The sequence below is a fragment of the Mycteria americana genome, chromosome 6 (genome assembly GCF_035582795.1).
Source record: "Mycteria americana isolate JAX WOST 10 ecotype Jacksonville Zoo and Gardens chromosome 6, USCA_MyAme_1.0, whole genome shotgun sequence".
Taxonomy (NCBI): Eukaryota; Metazoa; Chordata; class Aves; order Ciconiiformes; family Ciconiidae; genus Mycteria; species Mycteria americana.
This window is the reverse complement of record NC_134370.1, coordinates 68,171,311-68,185,159: the sequence shown is the minus strand read 5'-3', so window position 1 is coordinate 68,185,159 and position 13,849 is coordinate 68,171,311. Positions and strand designations below refer to the sequence as shown.

Below are 13,849 nucleotides of genomic sequence, written 5' to 3'. Positions count from 1 at the left end.
CCAAAGAAGCTTGCTGCTTCACTGACTCTGATTGTAAAGTAGCTGGGAGGGATGGACTCCCCCTTCATATGCTGTCAGCTTAGGGAATTGTAAAATTAAGGTGCTTTTTTTAGCACAATTCCATAAGACATACGTGTCCAGATGCAATTTTAACTTCTCATTTACATTTGCAATTCAATATGTGTAGGAGCCTCCAAAAATGAAGTCTTCCATGAGAATTAACTTAGAGTAATATAAAGTAATAAAAATTGATTGCGGCACCTTCTCGGTTGTCTTCTGAAAATTTATAAATAAATAACTGCTGTAATGGGTATCAGTGTCTTCTAGAAGGTTTCCTTTTCCCCCCTTTACATTTTGTTACAACAATCGGCTTCACAATGACTCATTGCCTTCGTTAGGAGCGGGAAGACATCCCTCATTATTCATTACTAAAGGAAGGACTTTGCTGCTGCAACGAACAGCCATGGCATTCTAATTCAGCTACCTTTCAAGAGAAAGGAGTCAATGTCATTCTTCCCCAAACTTTGCCAAAAGAGACAAGAAATAATGCTGTTTAATTGTCTCCGTTTATAAATAGCCCATCCACAATGAGAGAATTGTATTTTTAATGCTGCAGTCAGGAGGAAAAGATACACGTTTTTCTACAATTGTGTCTGAATTGCATTTCTGGGAGCTCGCGCTGAGACTCGCAAAACTGTAAATGATCCTATATATGTGTATAAATATGAAATGCATTTATTTATTTATGATTTATTGTATGGCTTTTTAATTACAGAGTACTGTAGATGTATTACATAAATGCACACACAAAGCATTTACTGTTTAAGTAATCCAAGGATGTAATTGATTTCAAAGGGAGTAGGGAAGACTGTATTAAAATCATTGTTTTTCTTGATTTTACTAATACAAATGTTCCTTATTTCTTTTTGCATTCCTTTTTTTCAGATTTATTTATGTAGATATTAAGGCATTGAGCTTGTGTTATGTTTTTACTGTATTTTAATGTGTTTTTTATTAAGCTCTACAGCATGGACCATGCCTCTTTATAAATAAAGCTACGATCATGTATTACTAGAAACCCCATTTCAAACTGTACTTTTGCCAGACTTGGTTAAGATTTTCTAGGAAGGGACATTATAATTGTGTGATTAATCTTCAGAAAAGGGAAATTTTGGCTCTGCAGTATTTCTTACTGTATTAACTTCAGAGATTTATAAAACCAACTTGAAACTGCACTGTAAGTGTGTTTATAATGACTTTTAGCTGATTTAATAATCCTCAAAGTTTGGTGACTGTACAGATCACAGCTGCACAAATACAGTCCATTACCTGTAGCATCCAGATGAAGTTATCTGAGGTGGAGGAAATTACTTGGGATTGTATTTCTCCTTAGCGATGCACTAATCCAACCTCTGGCTGAGGCTGGGGCTCTCAGAGCCCTTGTCTGCATTTATCCCATTATGCAGTGGGGACATGTGCATGGGTGATAAAGAACATCTTCATGTTAAAAGTCTGGCTAGGGCATGTGCATACCATCAAATCTTGGCAGCGCAGATCTAAGGCACCCAGTGTGGTAATGTTAGGAAAATTTTCGAGCCAGTCTGTGATTCATTTTTTCTGTTGTTACCAGTATCTACAGCGTGCTACTGCTAATGCCACTCCCTGCAGCTGGCAGTGCTTAATGTCTCTCTTAGTTCATGATCCTGCAAACCTTTTTCAATCCAAGGAGCCCTTGATCATGCAAATAGCTCTGCTAATTGCAGGTATTGGTACTGTCTTATCCCAGTGGAGTAAGGGCCTCTCGGACAACTAATGGTGTGCACAATCAAATCCTTAGATTACATATAAATATGACAAGCCATGGCACAAGATTGTTTTTAAAAGTCACCAGTTAAAACAAAACCAGTTGAAACAATGCCAGAAACCTCATGTTAAGCTTTCTGACTGTGTGCTTCTTTCAGTGTTTCCAAGCTTTGCTTTTCATAATCATAAATATCAAACAACAATCCTGGGAATCACTGAGAGCTGGATTGGCAGGTCTCAGTCTCCATTTAACATGCAAATGATCAGCCTGTGCCACATATGGCCGCTTGCTAGATCAGAACTCGGTTCATTAACACAGAACTCGGAGAGCTCTGGGTGGATGTGGGGTATGTGCAGAATAACCCAGAGCCCAGCGCTTTAAGCCAGGAAGACAACAATACACAACATAGAACTGAATTTACATATGTTCAAGAATCCAAATACTGGACATGTCTTTGCAGAACCCTGATTTTTCTTTTTTCGGTCTTCCAATTCACAACAGTTAAGTAATTAGGCTTCAATCAACTGCATATTTCCAGACAAGTTATTTGAGATATTTAGTGACTTTAAAGCAATTCCTGACCTTCATCTCTCAGATGACGTGCAGAGTTTCTTTAATGGTGCTAAGGACTGAACAGGAGCCCACTAACACCTGCAGAATTCACCTCTATGGCATTTTATTAATTTTCACTTTATTAAGCAGATAAAAGGATAGCTATGTCCTTTCCAGGCTCCCTTGTTTGCTCTGTGATGTACTGTGAGGTAATCGGTCCAGCCAAACGTTTCTTTGATCAATGAGCAGAGAAAGCTGTGTGAAACCTAACGTGTGCCTTTATGTCTTTAGGCATCCACTGCGACAATATATGTACCCAGGGCCGCTGGGGACCAAACTGCTCCATCTCCTGTAACTGTGAGAACGGGGGATCCTGCTCCCCAGAGGATGGCACCTGTGACTGTGCACCAGGATACAGAGGACCCTTGTGCCAGAGAAGTAAGGTTTTCCATAGATGTGGTGGCAGAAGCAAAGCAGGTAGAAATGCTCATTTATGACACCAGACAGACAGAGCCACAGGTTTCTGAGCTGCTTTAGCTCATGACGTCCTAAGGGCAAAAGCTAGCTTAAAAACTGCTTCTTGGTCAAGAATTCAAGACTCTCCTGCATTGAGTTGTGCCTTGTGTTTCTTCTGGCCTTCCACAGCACCTGGAGGTCACAGGGGACCTGAACGAAGGAGCAACACCTTTACACACCAAACTTGGCAGAATCTAGGCAAAAATAGATATACAGTTAGGTGGTGGTAAACTCTAGGACACCTATTAAACAGTCAGCTACGACCCGACACATAATGACAAGTGGATGAGTGTTGGCTATCAAAATAACAAGACAATGTTTTCTTATATGCCAGAAAAAGAAACACAGCAGCCTGAAATAGCTCCTGTCTGATGCTCTGCTGCTACATATTAAAATGTGCCAAGGGGACAAAAATCTTCTCATTTGCTTTATCTGGGAAGCTGCATTTGCCCCTTGGGGACCCTTATTCACTGATCCAAACTACACGCAACCTTCTTCCTGTGTAAACAAGAAACGGATTTTTCTTTCTTTTCTGCAGCAGGTCTTGTTCTTCCTGTAAGACATTCTGCATGCCCAGTTCATATATCCCCTTTGATTTCACCAGTTACACGTGACACTAGAACACACTCATCTCTAAAAATAATTTGTAGGTGACAGTTTTTATTTAAAGCCATTATAACAATGACCTCTAGCACTGCTGTAGTTAATGGCCTATAAGCATTTCCATTATAAACCCCAATTTCCAGGTGCTTCAGCATATCTATATTGCTCTAAAACCGCTCTCCAAGGCTAAAATGTGGTGCTCAGAGCTTCAGGGAATTGGGGAAGAAATTGTTTTACAAATTTGAAACCCTAAGAGTGCAAAACTTCCAGAAGTTAATAGTTTCTGAGTTTTCTGAGATTAAAAAAAACCAGCTTAATGTTATCAGCTGATGGCATGTAGGCTACAAGAGGCAAACCATGTCCCTAGCTTGCAACTCCAGTAATCAGGCTGCTCCCTGAGGACATTTGCTGAGGACCTAACGGGGAGAAATTTTCCTCCCCACTGGGGTGACAGCAGAGGGGTTCTGGGGATGCTTCTGCTATTGCCTCCTGTCACTGCAATGCCTCTCTTGAACGTACAGCCAGGGAATTCCGCTTGCTCCCACTTCTTCTGCGAGATTCAGGCTCAAGACTACCTTGTGAAGAGGACACCTCTGTAGGGGAAGGTGGCTTTAGCCTGCTAAGTTTGTTCTCAGAATCATTCCCATTTTTCTCTTGGAAATTCATTTAGAAACAGAATTTAGCCTGTAAAGGGCAGTACTGAAGATGATACTCAGCCAGCTTGTTCTGTGTAATCAGGATTACATGAGACACCGGGATAGTTTACGGCTCTTAGGCCTGCAGAAATGTCTCCAGGAATGATCCAGGTTGTTTTAAAGCTAGTGCATCATCAACAAACCTGTCAGCTAAGTTCCAGCTGGAAATCTGCAGTAGTGTAAGAACCTGACACCCTCTGTGAACATACCGACCAAGAGAAAAATTCTCATTCAGTGAAAAAATAGAACAGACATGATATAGTAACCACTGAGCCAGGACTATATAACAGAGAATCACAGGAGTAAAAATAAAAACATATAAAGTCATTTTTACAGTTACTTACTGCAATTTAACATTTCTTTGTCTTATCTATCGCAGTGAATGCTTGGACAGTGGATAGTTTTTCATTCCACATGTGCTTAGAAGCGACAGTACGCATTTATAAGAGATACTGAGCCATAATCTTGGCACTATACCTTATGCACAAATTCTATAATAATTTCAATCCAGGTTTTAAGCAAATTAAGCACACTGTTCATGACAAATTTACTCAGCTATCCGGTGTGATTACTGATGCAGATTAGGTGATTTTGTATGCTGTTACCGTAATTACCATTTTTAGATTCTGTTCATCATTGATGGATGCTGCTCCTGCAATGGCATGTATAAACTGACTGTCCAGATTGAACACAGGTATTGCACCTAATATGTTTAGAAATCAGCTTTTGACATAGTTGTTTAGATGTAAAATATTGAGAGTTTCCTAATACACCTTCTCTGATTTCTTAATTTACTTTCCAAAGGAAATAGCATGTGTGTGAGTGTTTCTCTTCCTACCTATCTTAAAAGCTTTGGAATATGTGTTTTTAACCATATCTGCCAGTGGGCTATGAGGTCTTGAACATCTTAAACTCCCATGTTTTGTGAAAGAGTTTAGCTGGAGCAGGCTAGAGAGACTCAAATTAGTGTCGAGAGAGAGAGAGGCTGCTGAGAGAGCTCCAATGTATTATTGAATAGCCAAGGACTTACATGAGGTAGGATGGTGTGAATGTTTGAACCACAGGAGCAGTTTTACTCAGAGCTTGCGCTTTATTAGACATGGAATCCAACAGGCTGCATAATTTCAGCTGTTCACAAAACTGTGTTTTTATAAATTACGAAATATTGGTTTGGGATTAAGACAGAGAGAGAATTCTCAAGCTCTCAGCAGTGAGAAATCTTCTGAAAACCTGTGGTGGCTTGTTTTGTTTTGTCTTCAGTTTGTCCCCCTGGATTTTATGGACACCACTGCAGTCAGCCATGCCCTCCGTGTGTGCACAGCAGCGGGCCTTGTCACCACGTGTCAGGACACTGCGATTGCTTGCCTGGATTCTTTGGCGCTCTCTGCAACCAAGGTACTGAGCCCAAGACCCCCAAATGCCACCTCCTTTCCTAAGTTCTTGAGTCTGTGACTTTGCAGCAAGACTGGTCACAAGGTTCCTGCCTTTTTTCCTTGTTTCAGCCATTTAGATCACAAGAAATTCTTTACTTCAGAGAGAAAATGCAAATAGGTACTTAGTCACCCTTTTGTAAATATGACGTGCTCCTGCTCTCATAAATAAAACAGGTCTGCTGCTCTGTATTGAAATGAATATGGAATGAGACACCTGCTGTAAATATATCAGCCATCCAATGTTTTCATTTTCCTTTCTGCTACGTCTATCATATCCTAAAAGTTGATGCACCTTCAGGCACTCTTTTTCAGCAGGAGGTGTAGATATTAGTTAAGGTAAAGGCCAGCTCAGGTACGCAAGCCCAAACACCCAGTTAATGCATGGAACCTTATTTACACTGTCGAGGACCTGACTGGGAATAGCTAAAATCATGCGCACCCAAACACCAGTGCAGGAGACATCAAAATTTGCAGTGAGGCAAATGAGGGAAAGTGAGTTAATTTTCACAGGTGAAGAGTAGCTTCACCTCCCCCTAATGTCCGTCACCTTTCTGTACCTTTGAAAGTTAGTCCACTTTTAACCACAGGTTTCATTTTCGGTTTTATCCTAAAAAAGCCCGCAAAATCGTTACGGTATTCTGCAGAGTCTCAGTTCTTGCATACTACTGGGGGTATTTTCTACAGACAGATTTAAAAGAGATTATTCATAATGGCTACTGCCCTTGTGAAGTCACCATCCCTGTAAAAATTGAACTGACACTTTTTAATGACCTGCTTTTCAGTAAGTTAGAAATTGCAGACAGCACTTATGCAATATCATTAAACATAGATTAAGTATAACCATGTTTTCTTTTTCCTGTGCTGGATAGTCAACTAAACATTATACCAATTAATTTATTAAAATGAACATATTTCAGTGAATTTGTCCATTTTATGTGAAAAGTTAGCCAGATTTCAAAGCGTAAGCAGGGCTAATTATCCTCTTAAGAAAACTATTTTATTTTTTGCTCAGATGTTCAGCACTTCTGGTTTTACTTTGAAATGTTGATCTATCCAGCAAATTAATTTTAAAATATTCATGTCCTAATTAAAATCAATTTGTGTTGCAGTTTGTCATAATGAGTTAGCATGTAACTTTATTTTGTAGAAAGAAAAATGCTAATTAATATTTTCCATTAGAAAAACGTGAAACGAAGATTTCACTTTTTAATTTTCATCTCCTTGTGCCATCTCTTTTCTGGCAGTGGGAACATTCTTCCATCAGCAGCACGTGGATGCGAGGAGCTGTGTAACCTCCGAACTTGCACAGGTTGACATGGTTGTGCTAAGGATTCTGAGCAGCAAACAACTAAGCAGCTGTTTTATGAATATCTTTCACAATCATGTAGCAAGACAGATTGATAATAACTTGTTATCGCTGCTAGAACACACCTGACATCCCACAGGGACTTTTGGAGTCCCACTTCAGAGCTTTTATAGCTAATTAACATCACTATCTGCATTGTGCAATCAGATTGCTCCTGAAGAAAGCGGTATTAGTCCTTGCTTTACAGCTTTGTTTAAAAACGTTTGAGACATTTGAAAAGGTGCTTTTATTTGGATCTCACATCTTTACAAGAGAGTCACTGTGTCAACCCACAACTAGGTTACTTAAATTAATGAGAACAACCTTTTTGGCAGGATCGGTTTTGTAATCCTTCTGCGTTGACATTCTGGAGGGCATCATACTATTTCACTGCGACAAGAGGTGCTCACACAGTAGGAACCCCTCCGCTAGCTCTCACTGTGTGGAACTGAAGCATTTCTTTTATAACGTATGACCTGTTGCCTTTGTCAGCATTGGTGTTTGGATCACAAATCTTTTCCTGATTCCTTAGTATTCCATGTTGCAGTGCAAATCAGCTCCTATTTTAAGTAAGTCTTTTGAGAACTATTTCTTGTATGTATAAAAAATCCAGCCTTCATTTAAGTGATGTGATCTATCTCCATCTTAAAGATGCAATAAAAATATTGCATTGAACTGCTCTATATAGAGCATTGGAACTGAATAATGGTGTAGCATGTATGAGAACCTAGGCTGACAGATCATTTTAGCTTTTGCTTTTTCTGTGATATGAGGGCTTTTCTTTCCTTCTCTCTCTTTCTCTTTGTGTCTGTGTATTGTTCTTTTCATTGTGTCTGTATCTTATGTTTAGTTTTATCTCTTTTCAGTTAGGGAACTATTCTGTTTAGCACATAATTTGAAAGCCAAAACCAACTTTATCCAATCCTACAGATAAGTCCATAGTATATAGAAATGCATGTAGAAAACAATAGTATGCCATAGGTTTCTGCCATAGTAAGAGTAGAAGATGGCATATTGTATGAAAGGAAATGAATCACAGCTGAGGATTTCAATCTGTGGCTGATTCACAGTCAGGATAGATTGAGGTCACCTGCAGAGACTACATATGAGAAAGTGAGAATGGCTGAAGTGGTAAAACAGTTGCATAATTCAGGGAAGTGCCTTAATCACTTTTTTGACATCACTATTATTTACCAGGATACAAGTCCAGTTCCATTTGTTACATTCTTTGCAAAGATGGACTGTATGTTTTATCTTGTTTTGAAAATACATCTGTTTTTGTCAGGGAACACAGCCAATAAGAGCACAGAAATTAAACATTTCATTCATTACCGAGCAGAGCTTTCCATCAACTTTAACGTTAAAGATATCCAATAATTTGGTGGGAGGTTGAAGATCTACGTGTCTGTTAGTTTTATGTCACTGTGCTTAGGCTGTAATAAGATGACTCTGAAAAATAATTATAGAGTTTCTTTTCTTCCAACTTCAGGAGTAAGCTAGGTGGACCAACAGGAATAGACCCTGATTTTGTTAGGATGCAGCATGTCTGTTTAACAACTCTCAGTCAAACATATATATAATGCATGGAAACAACCATTTGCAACCTAATTGAACACTTACTACAGCAAGGGGTACTGGAGATGAACAGGTGGACAGATGCCAAAAGACAAGCATGGCATTTCAGCAATTAGATATGTGCTTTATTTGTGGGAGTAGTCTTCCTCCAGACTTATATGGTAAAAATACCTACAGAAGTGGCAGTCTTGCTCCTGGTTTACTCTCCACTTGCATGATTTGATGCTGGGAGCCTGCCTCCCACCAGCATTGCTGAAAGTTGATCTTCAGCAAAGCCTAGTGTATTTAGTAGCAAAAGGCACCTTCTTCTCTCCCCACCATTTGATCCAGAAGGAATCAGGACAGTGCTGAGGTAGGTAATCTAGCATACCCCATATTGCAGTGCCGCATGATGCATGATGCATTTTGTGGTGCCAGTGGGATAGCAGGGGAAAGGACTACAGCTCTTTCAGTCTCTCCTTGAAAGCTTATCTGCCACCAGCCATTTCATGGGCACTGGCCTCCTAGTACAATACCCATGGCTAGTATGTCAGGCCATCATACCAGGTGGTAAGGTTTGCAGCTTTTGGCCCATTATTACTGTCATTATCAGTTGTACAATACAAGGGAGTTAGGTTCTAGTGACAGACCTGAAAGTAAGAGTCCCCGCTGCTCTTCATCTTCTTGAGATTTCTTCGCTAGGCTGATATTTAGCCTAAAATGTTCCTTTCCTATTTTTCTTGTTCTCATTGTGAATCCCCTGAGCCAGCACAGATCCCTATTTCAGGGTTTGCACCAAGGCACGCCCTTGGCCATGTCCCCAGGTCAATCCGTTCGAGGCACTTACTTGTGTTTGCTACTACTCTTTGAATTCTTCTCAACTTGATTGTTCTCGTCCTCTCCCAATAACCCCTATTCCTTGTTTTGTCTCTCCTCTTTTCATCCTTCCATAATGCCCTTCAATAATTGTAATCTTCTAACTATACTAGATTCATTTTCCAGCAGAAAAATGGATTTCGAGATTACTTTTTCCTGTTGTTTTTATGCCTGGGATGTAAGCAAACAAAATGGACTTGAATACTTTCTGCCTTTTCCTTCTTTCCAGAAGAATTTTGCCCATTTGGCTTCAGCAAAGAAAAATGTCGTAATTACTTTTATCTCTAATTGCTAAATGTTAAGTCCTATGACTTCCTCATATTCATCGTGAAGAGTCTTCAGTAAACTGCCTTATATTTTCACAGTCTGTCCTAGTGGAAAATACGGGAAGAACTGTGCCGAGGTCTGTCAGTGCACCGAGAACGGGACATGCAATCCTACTGATGGATCCTGCCAGTGTTTTCCAGGCTGGATAGGGATGGACTGCTCTCAGAGTAAGCAAAGTGTTATTTTTCCAGCTCCACTTTCAAATAACTTATTTTCCTGTTTAGTGTTTTCTGAAAGTTAAAGACAGATTCTGGGGAAATCCCTGAAGTATTACAGCAGCCAGTGCCTTACTCTCTTTATAGCTTATTTCTTTTAATTAATCTAAGTTAGCTTTGGCTTGAATTAGTTTCTACATTTGGAATTTGCAGAAGCTGTTACTAGCTTCTATTACAGGAAAGGGAGGTCACAAGCTCTTATCAGAAAAGAAAGCTCCATGCTCCCTTTTAATTTCTAGCTGGATTCCCTTTTATTTATTTTTTGAAATCATTTTCTTTCAGCTATTACATTAGAAATTATTAACCAGTAAATGTTTTCATGTACCAAGCCCCCAGAATTGAGAAATTAGGCAGCTGAAATATTTCTATTAAATGTAATTTAATTGTAAAAGTCAATGTGGGCTTGGAGGGATGGAGGATTTCTTCTTGAAAATTGCCCAGGTAGAAGATTGGCATTTGCTGATCCCAAAGTGTCATTTCCTGAGAGCATCCCTTAATTGAAGATAGATCACAGAGGGAACCAATATCCTATCATTCAGAAATGTTACTTCATATTCAGGATACAACTAGCATATTAGACAGCATTCCAGAGTAAAATATATTAAACTTCAAGTGATAAAGTAGGACTCGGATAAAAACAGACGGCTGTAATTTTGCTTTTATTGTGTGTATTCCACAGGCAGAATATTGCTGTCACTCAAAAATAGAAAAAAAAATGAAAAAAAGACAGAAAGCTCCACAGATTCCTCATTATATTTAGCCGTGTAATTGGGAAATGACTGTTAGTTTCTGTTAACCTTGAAAAAAGATGTTTTTTCTTACAGAGTGAGGCAGGCCAGCTCGGCAGCAACAATTTCCCGTTTAGCAGGCAGAAGGACCTAGCGATAGCTGCTTTGTATTTTGGATGAACAAAGCGGGAACCTGACTGTTTCCTCAGTTACCTTCTTGTAAAGAAGGTGTAAATCTCCCAACGTGAACCTGGCCTCACGCTAGGCTCCTGTCAGAACCTGGCCTCACATACCCGAGTCTGGTACCGAGCTATTTCGGTCAGACCTCCCTCCGCACCAGTTAACCTGGAATGACCGAGAGACGGAGCTACAAAGGAGATAAATTTAGCTCCAACTCCAGAGCCAGTTCTAGAGACACTAACAGACCCTGCAGCTCTGGCTTACAAAGGCATTGTAAAAGTATTTCTGGTTGCTTATAGCATGAATACTTTAGGCCAAATCCTGTTCAGCTTTACATTGTGTGAGTTCAGTGACCTTTTGTTTGATTTACGTCATGGCAGGGTTTTTTTGCTATTCATTCTGGCTTTAGAGATGTCTGTCATATGCCAGAAACTTGCATTTATCGTCAGAACTTGAGCCAATGGCATACATGGAAATAGGCACAGTTTCCGTACTTTCAGGTTTCCTGGGAACCATGCCTTATTAATTCATGTCTTTAATAGGAAGCAATGGAAAGTGCTTTTTAAAGCAAAAATATAGTTGTTATATTGAAGGGTTATCATCATTTTGGATCTTTTAGTCTGGCACTAATAACTGTAACTTACTGCATTCATTTTTGGAGGGAGGCTTAAAATAACTTTTGAAAATGTATTAATATTGTACTTGTTGAAATATATAATAGACCTGGAGATTTTAATTTAATATTAGCCCCATCAACAAAAGCAATCTGATTTTGTGGATGGGAATTCATACTGTAAGAAGTTTTCTTTACATTTTTACATAATTTGAGTAGCACTCTACGCTTCAAATGAATGTGGTAATTTTAGTAGTTGATTGCATAGCAAAAGTAAACCATGAATAGCTGTGCTTTATTATGCAAGAATTCCAGAATATCAAAAAGAAAATTAAATTACCTCCATATTTTAAAACCCTGTCTAAATTGTCTTCACAGATAATGCCAGTAAGGCAGGGAGAGTGGCTAGAGCACTTAGAGTCATGTAGAGGGTCACTGTTTCAGTGGTTCTCAGTGCACGTACGCAGCAAAGACCCAATCCTGCCACCTGACCTAGACGGGGAAGAAATCCCCTGTGCCGGGGCTTGACAGCGTGGGTGAGGTTGCAGGCTGGCACCTGGGTTTGCAAAGCAATCGTTGGCTTGGAAGAACCGGTCCTTGTCAGGGAGTCGCTGCAGCGATGCCAAGCTCTGCAATGCGAAGTTCTGCCTTTGCTGGTGTCTCCCAGGTTCTCCCTTTATTGTCGTTCCTCTGCAGCACTAACGCAGTCTCATTGCTTTTTTTGTCAGCTGACAAATCTTTTTTATTTTCATAGCTTGTCCCACTGGTTTTTGGGGCCCTGATTGCTTTCATTCATGCAACTGCCACAACGGAGCAATGTGCAGCCCTTACGATGGAGAATGTAGATGTACTCATGGTTGGACGGGGCTCTACTGCACTCAGCGTAAGCCTTTCAGAGACACTGTTGTGCCAGGGAATCTGTCAAAGTATGTGCTGCTACCTCGTGTCTCTTCCAAGTATTGCACTCTTCCCTGTTAAACCACCTGCTTCCTGCTTGTGGTAACTTCACATCACCCTGAAGGAAATAGTCTTGAAGCTTTTCAAGGTTTTTTTATGCCTTTGGCACTCGATAAAGGAGGGACCGATCATTTAGATTATTGATTCATTGTCAGAATTTGCACAGTCTATGTCCCTGCTTGTTAAAGCCCCAGTATATGTGGTCTGATTTAGGAAAATGTTTGAGATTTCTCATCCTACTAGTGCCAAATTATCAGCGCTGTACGAAAGAGGAGATCAAAATTCTGGTGAGCCTTTTAAGGAGGCTCTTCCACTTGCAAGTAATTGATTTATCTCCGGCCTTTTAGAGGGTTTCTGTTTAGCCATCTTCTTTCACTTCTTGAAAACGTAGTTTGTATAGATGGGTCAAGTTTTCATTCTTCTGAAACACTTAAGAGGCAATTCTGTAAGATATGAGAAACACTACTTCAAGAAAATTGGCTGTCATAGTATCTCTGCATTTAGATGATCAAATAAATGCTATTAAATATACAGAGGCCTAAAATCCATGGATTTATAGGCCTATATATTTTGTGCTGATAAGGCATCTGAGTTGGTGTTTCAGCTTATTTCTTAGTTTTTTTCCTTATTCTGATTCCTGAAAGGTTGCCCAGCTGCTTTTTATGGAAAAAACTGTGCCAATGTTTGCCAGTGTCAGAACGGAGCAGACTGTGACCACATCACTGGCCAGTGCACGTGCAGGACTGGATTTACAGGCAAACAATGTGAGCAAAGTAAGTAGCAACAAGATTTCATTTCTCTGTTTCTCGGGGCGGGCGTATTTCAGAATTCTTTGCAGAAACAGGCTCTTAAATGAGGGGTTGACGTCAGCAAGACAGTAACCCCAGGCACTTTATATACCCCATAGGGAGAAGAAGGCATCTCTGGAAAGCTGGACAGTCTGTTTAAGCATAAAGAAATATAGTGAATTCTCTGCAAATGAGGCCTTCCCATTCCCAGCCTAAAGTTAGGTGAGATAAAAGCAACTCGGTGCCGACTGGATGTAGCCTTCCCAAACAACTTGTACCTAATTAATAGAAAAACACAAGCTGCATCATGCCTTGCTAATGTTGGTGAGAGCAGCAGCATCAGGTTTCCCTAGGCACGAAGGAAGACAGAAGGGTTAAAAGAAAGAAGTCCTTTCTGCTCTCTACCTTTCAAGGAATATTGAGGCTTTCTTACATAGGTTGTTATGCTATAAATGTGGACCAGATAATGATTCATCTTTACAATTAAAACAGATCAAGGGGAAAAATGTTGCTTGCCATTTTTGGAAGGATCTGTGTTTAACTTGAGTAGCGAGCAAGTGTTTAACAATGAACTTCAATTGCCTTGCAAGGGTACTGGCATATCTTACTGTAATTGTTGTCAATGTCTTGCTGGCATATTTAGCACGCCGTGCCAAATGGCTT

The 13,849-nt window shown here is 39.9% G+C and overlaps 1 protein-coding gene across 10 annotated transcripts in view; it reads left to right on the top strand.

Annotated features, from left to right (window-relative positions):
• The window catches only part of MEGF11 (multiple EGF like domains 11), a 293,459-nt gene that overhangs the window by 244,417 nt on the left and 35,193 nt on the right, over positions 1-13,849 (top strand). For 8 of the 10 annotated variants that reach the window (XR_012776302.1, XR_012776303.1, XM_075506381.1 and 5 more), the window contains exons 15-19: positions 2,648-2,794; positions 5,431-5,565; positions 9,744-9,872; positions 12,196-12,324; positions 13,043-13,171. Coding sequence is in view for 8 of the 10 variants with exons in the window: in XM_075506381.1 (XP_075362496.1) it covers positions 2,648-2,794; positions 5,431-5,565; positions 9,744-9,872; positions 12,196-12,324; positions 13,043-13,171 (669 nt within the window). In the remaining 2 variants the exon portion in view is untranslated. Of the gene's footprint in view, positions 1-2,647; positions 2,795-3,001; positions 3,124-5,430; positions 5,566-9,743; positions 9,873-12,195; positions 12,325-13,042; positions 13,172-13,305; positions 13,409-13,849 lie in introns of those variants that run through there. The other 2 variants (XM_075506384.1, XM_075506385.1) reach the window with 2 other exon arrangements.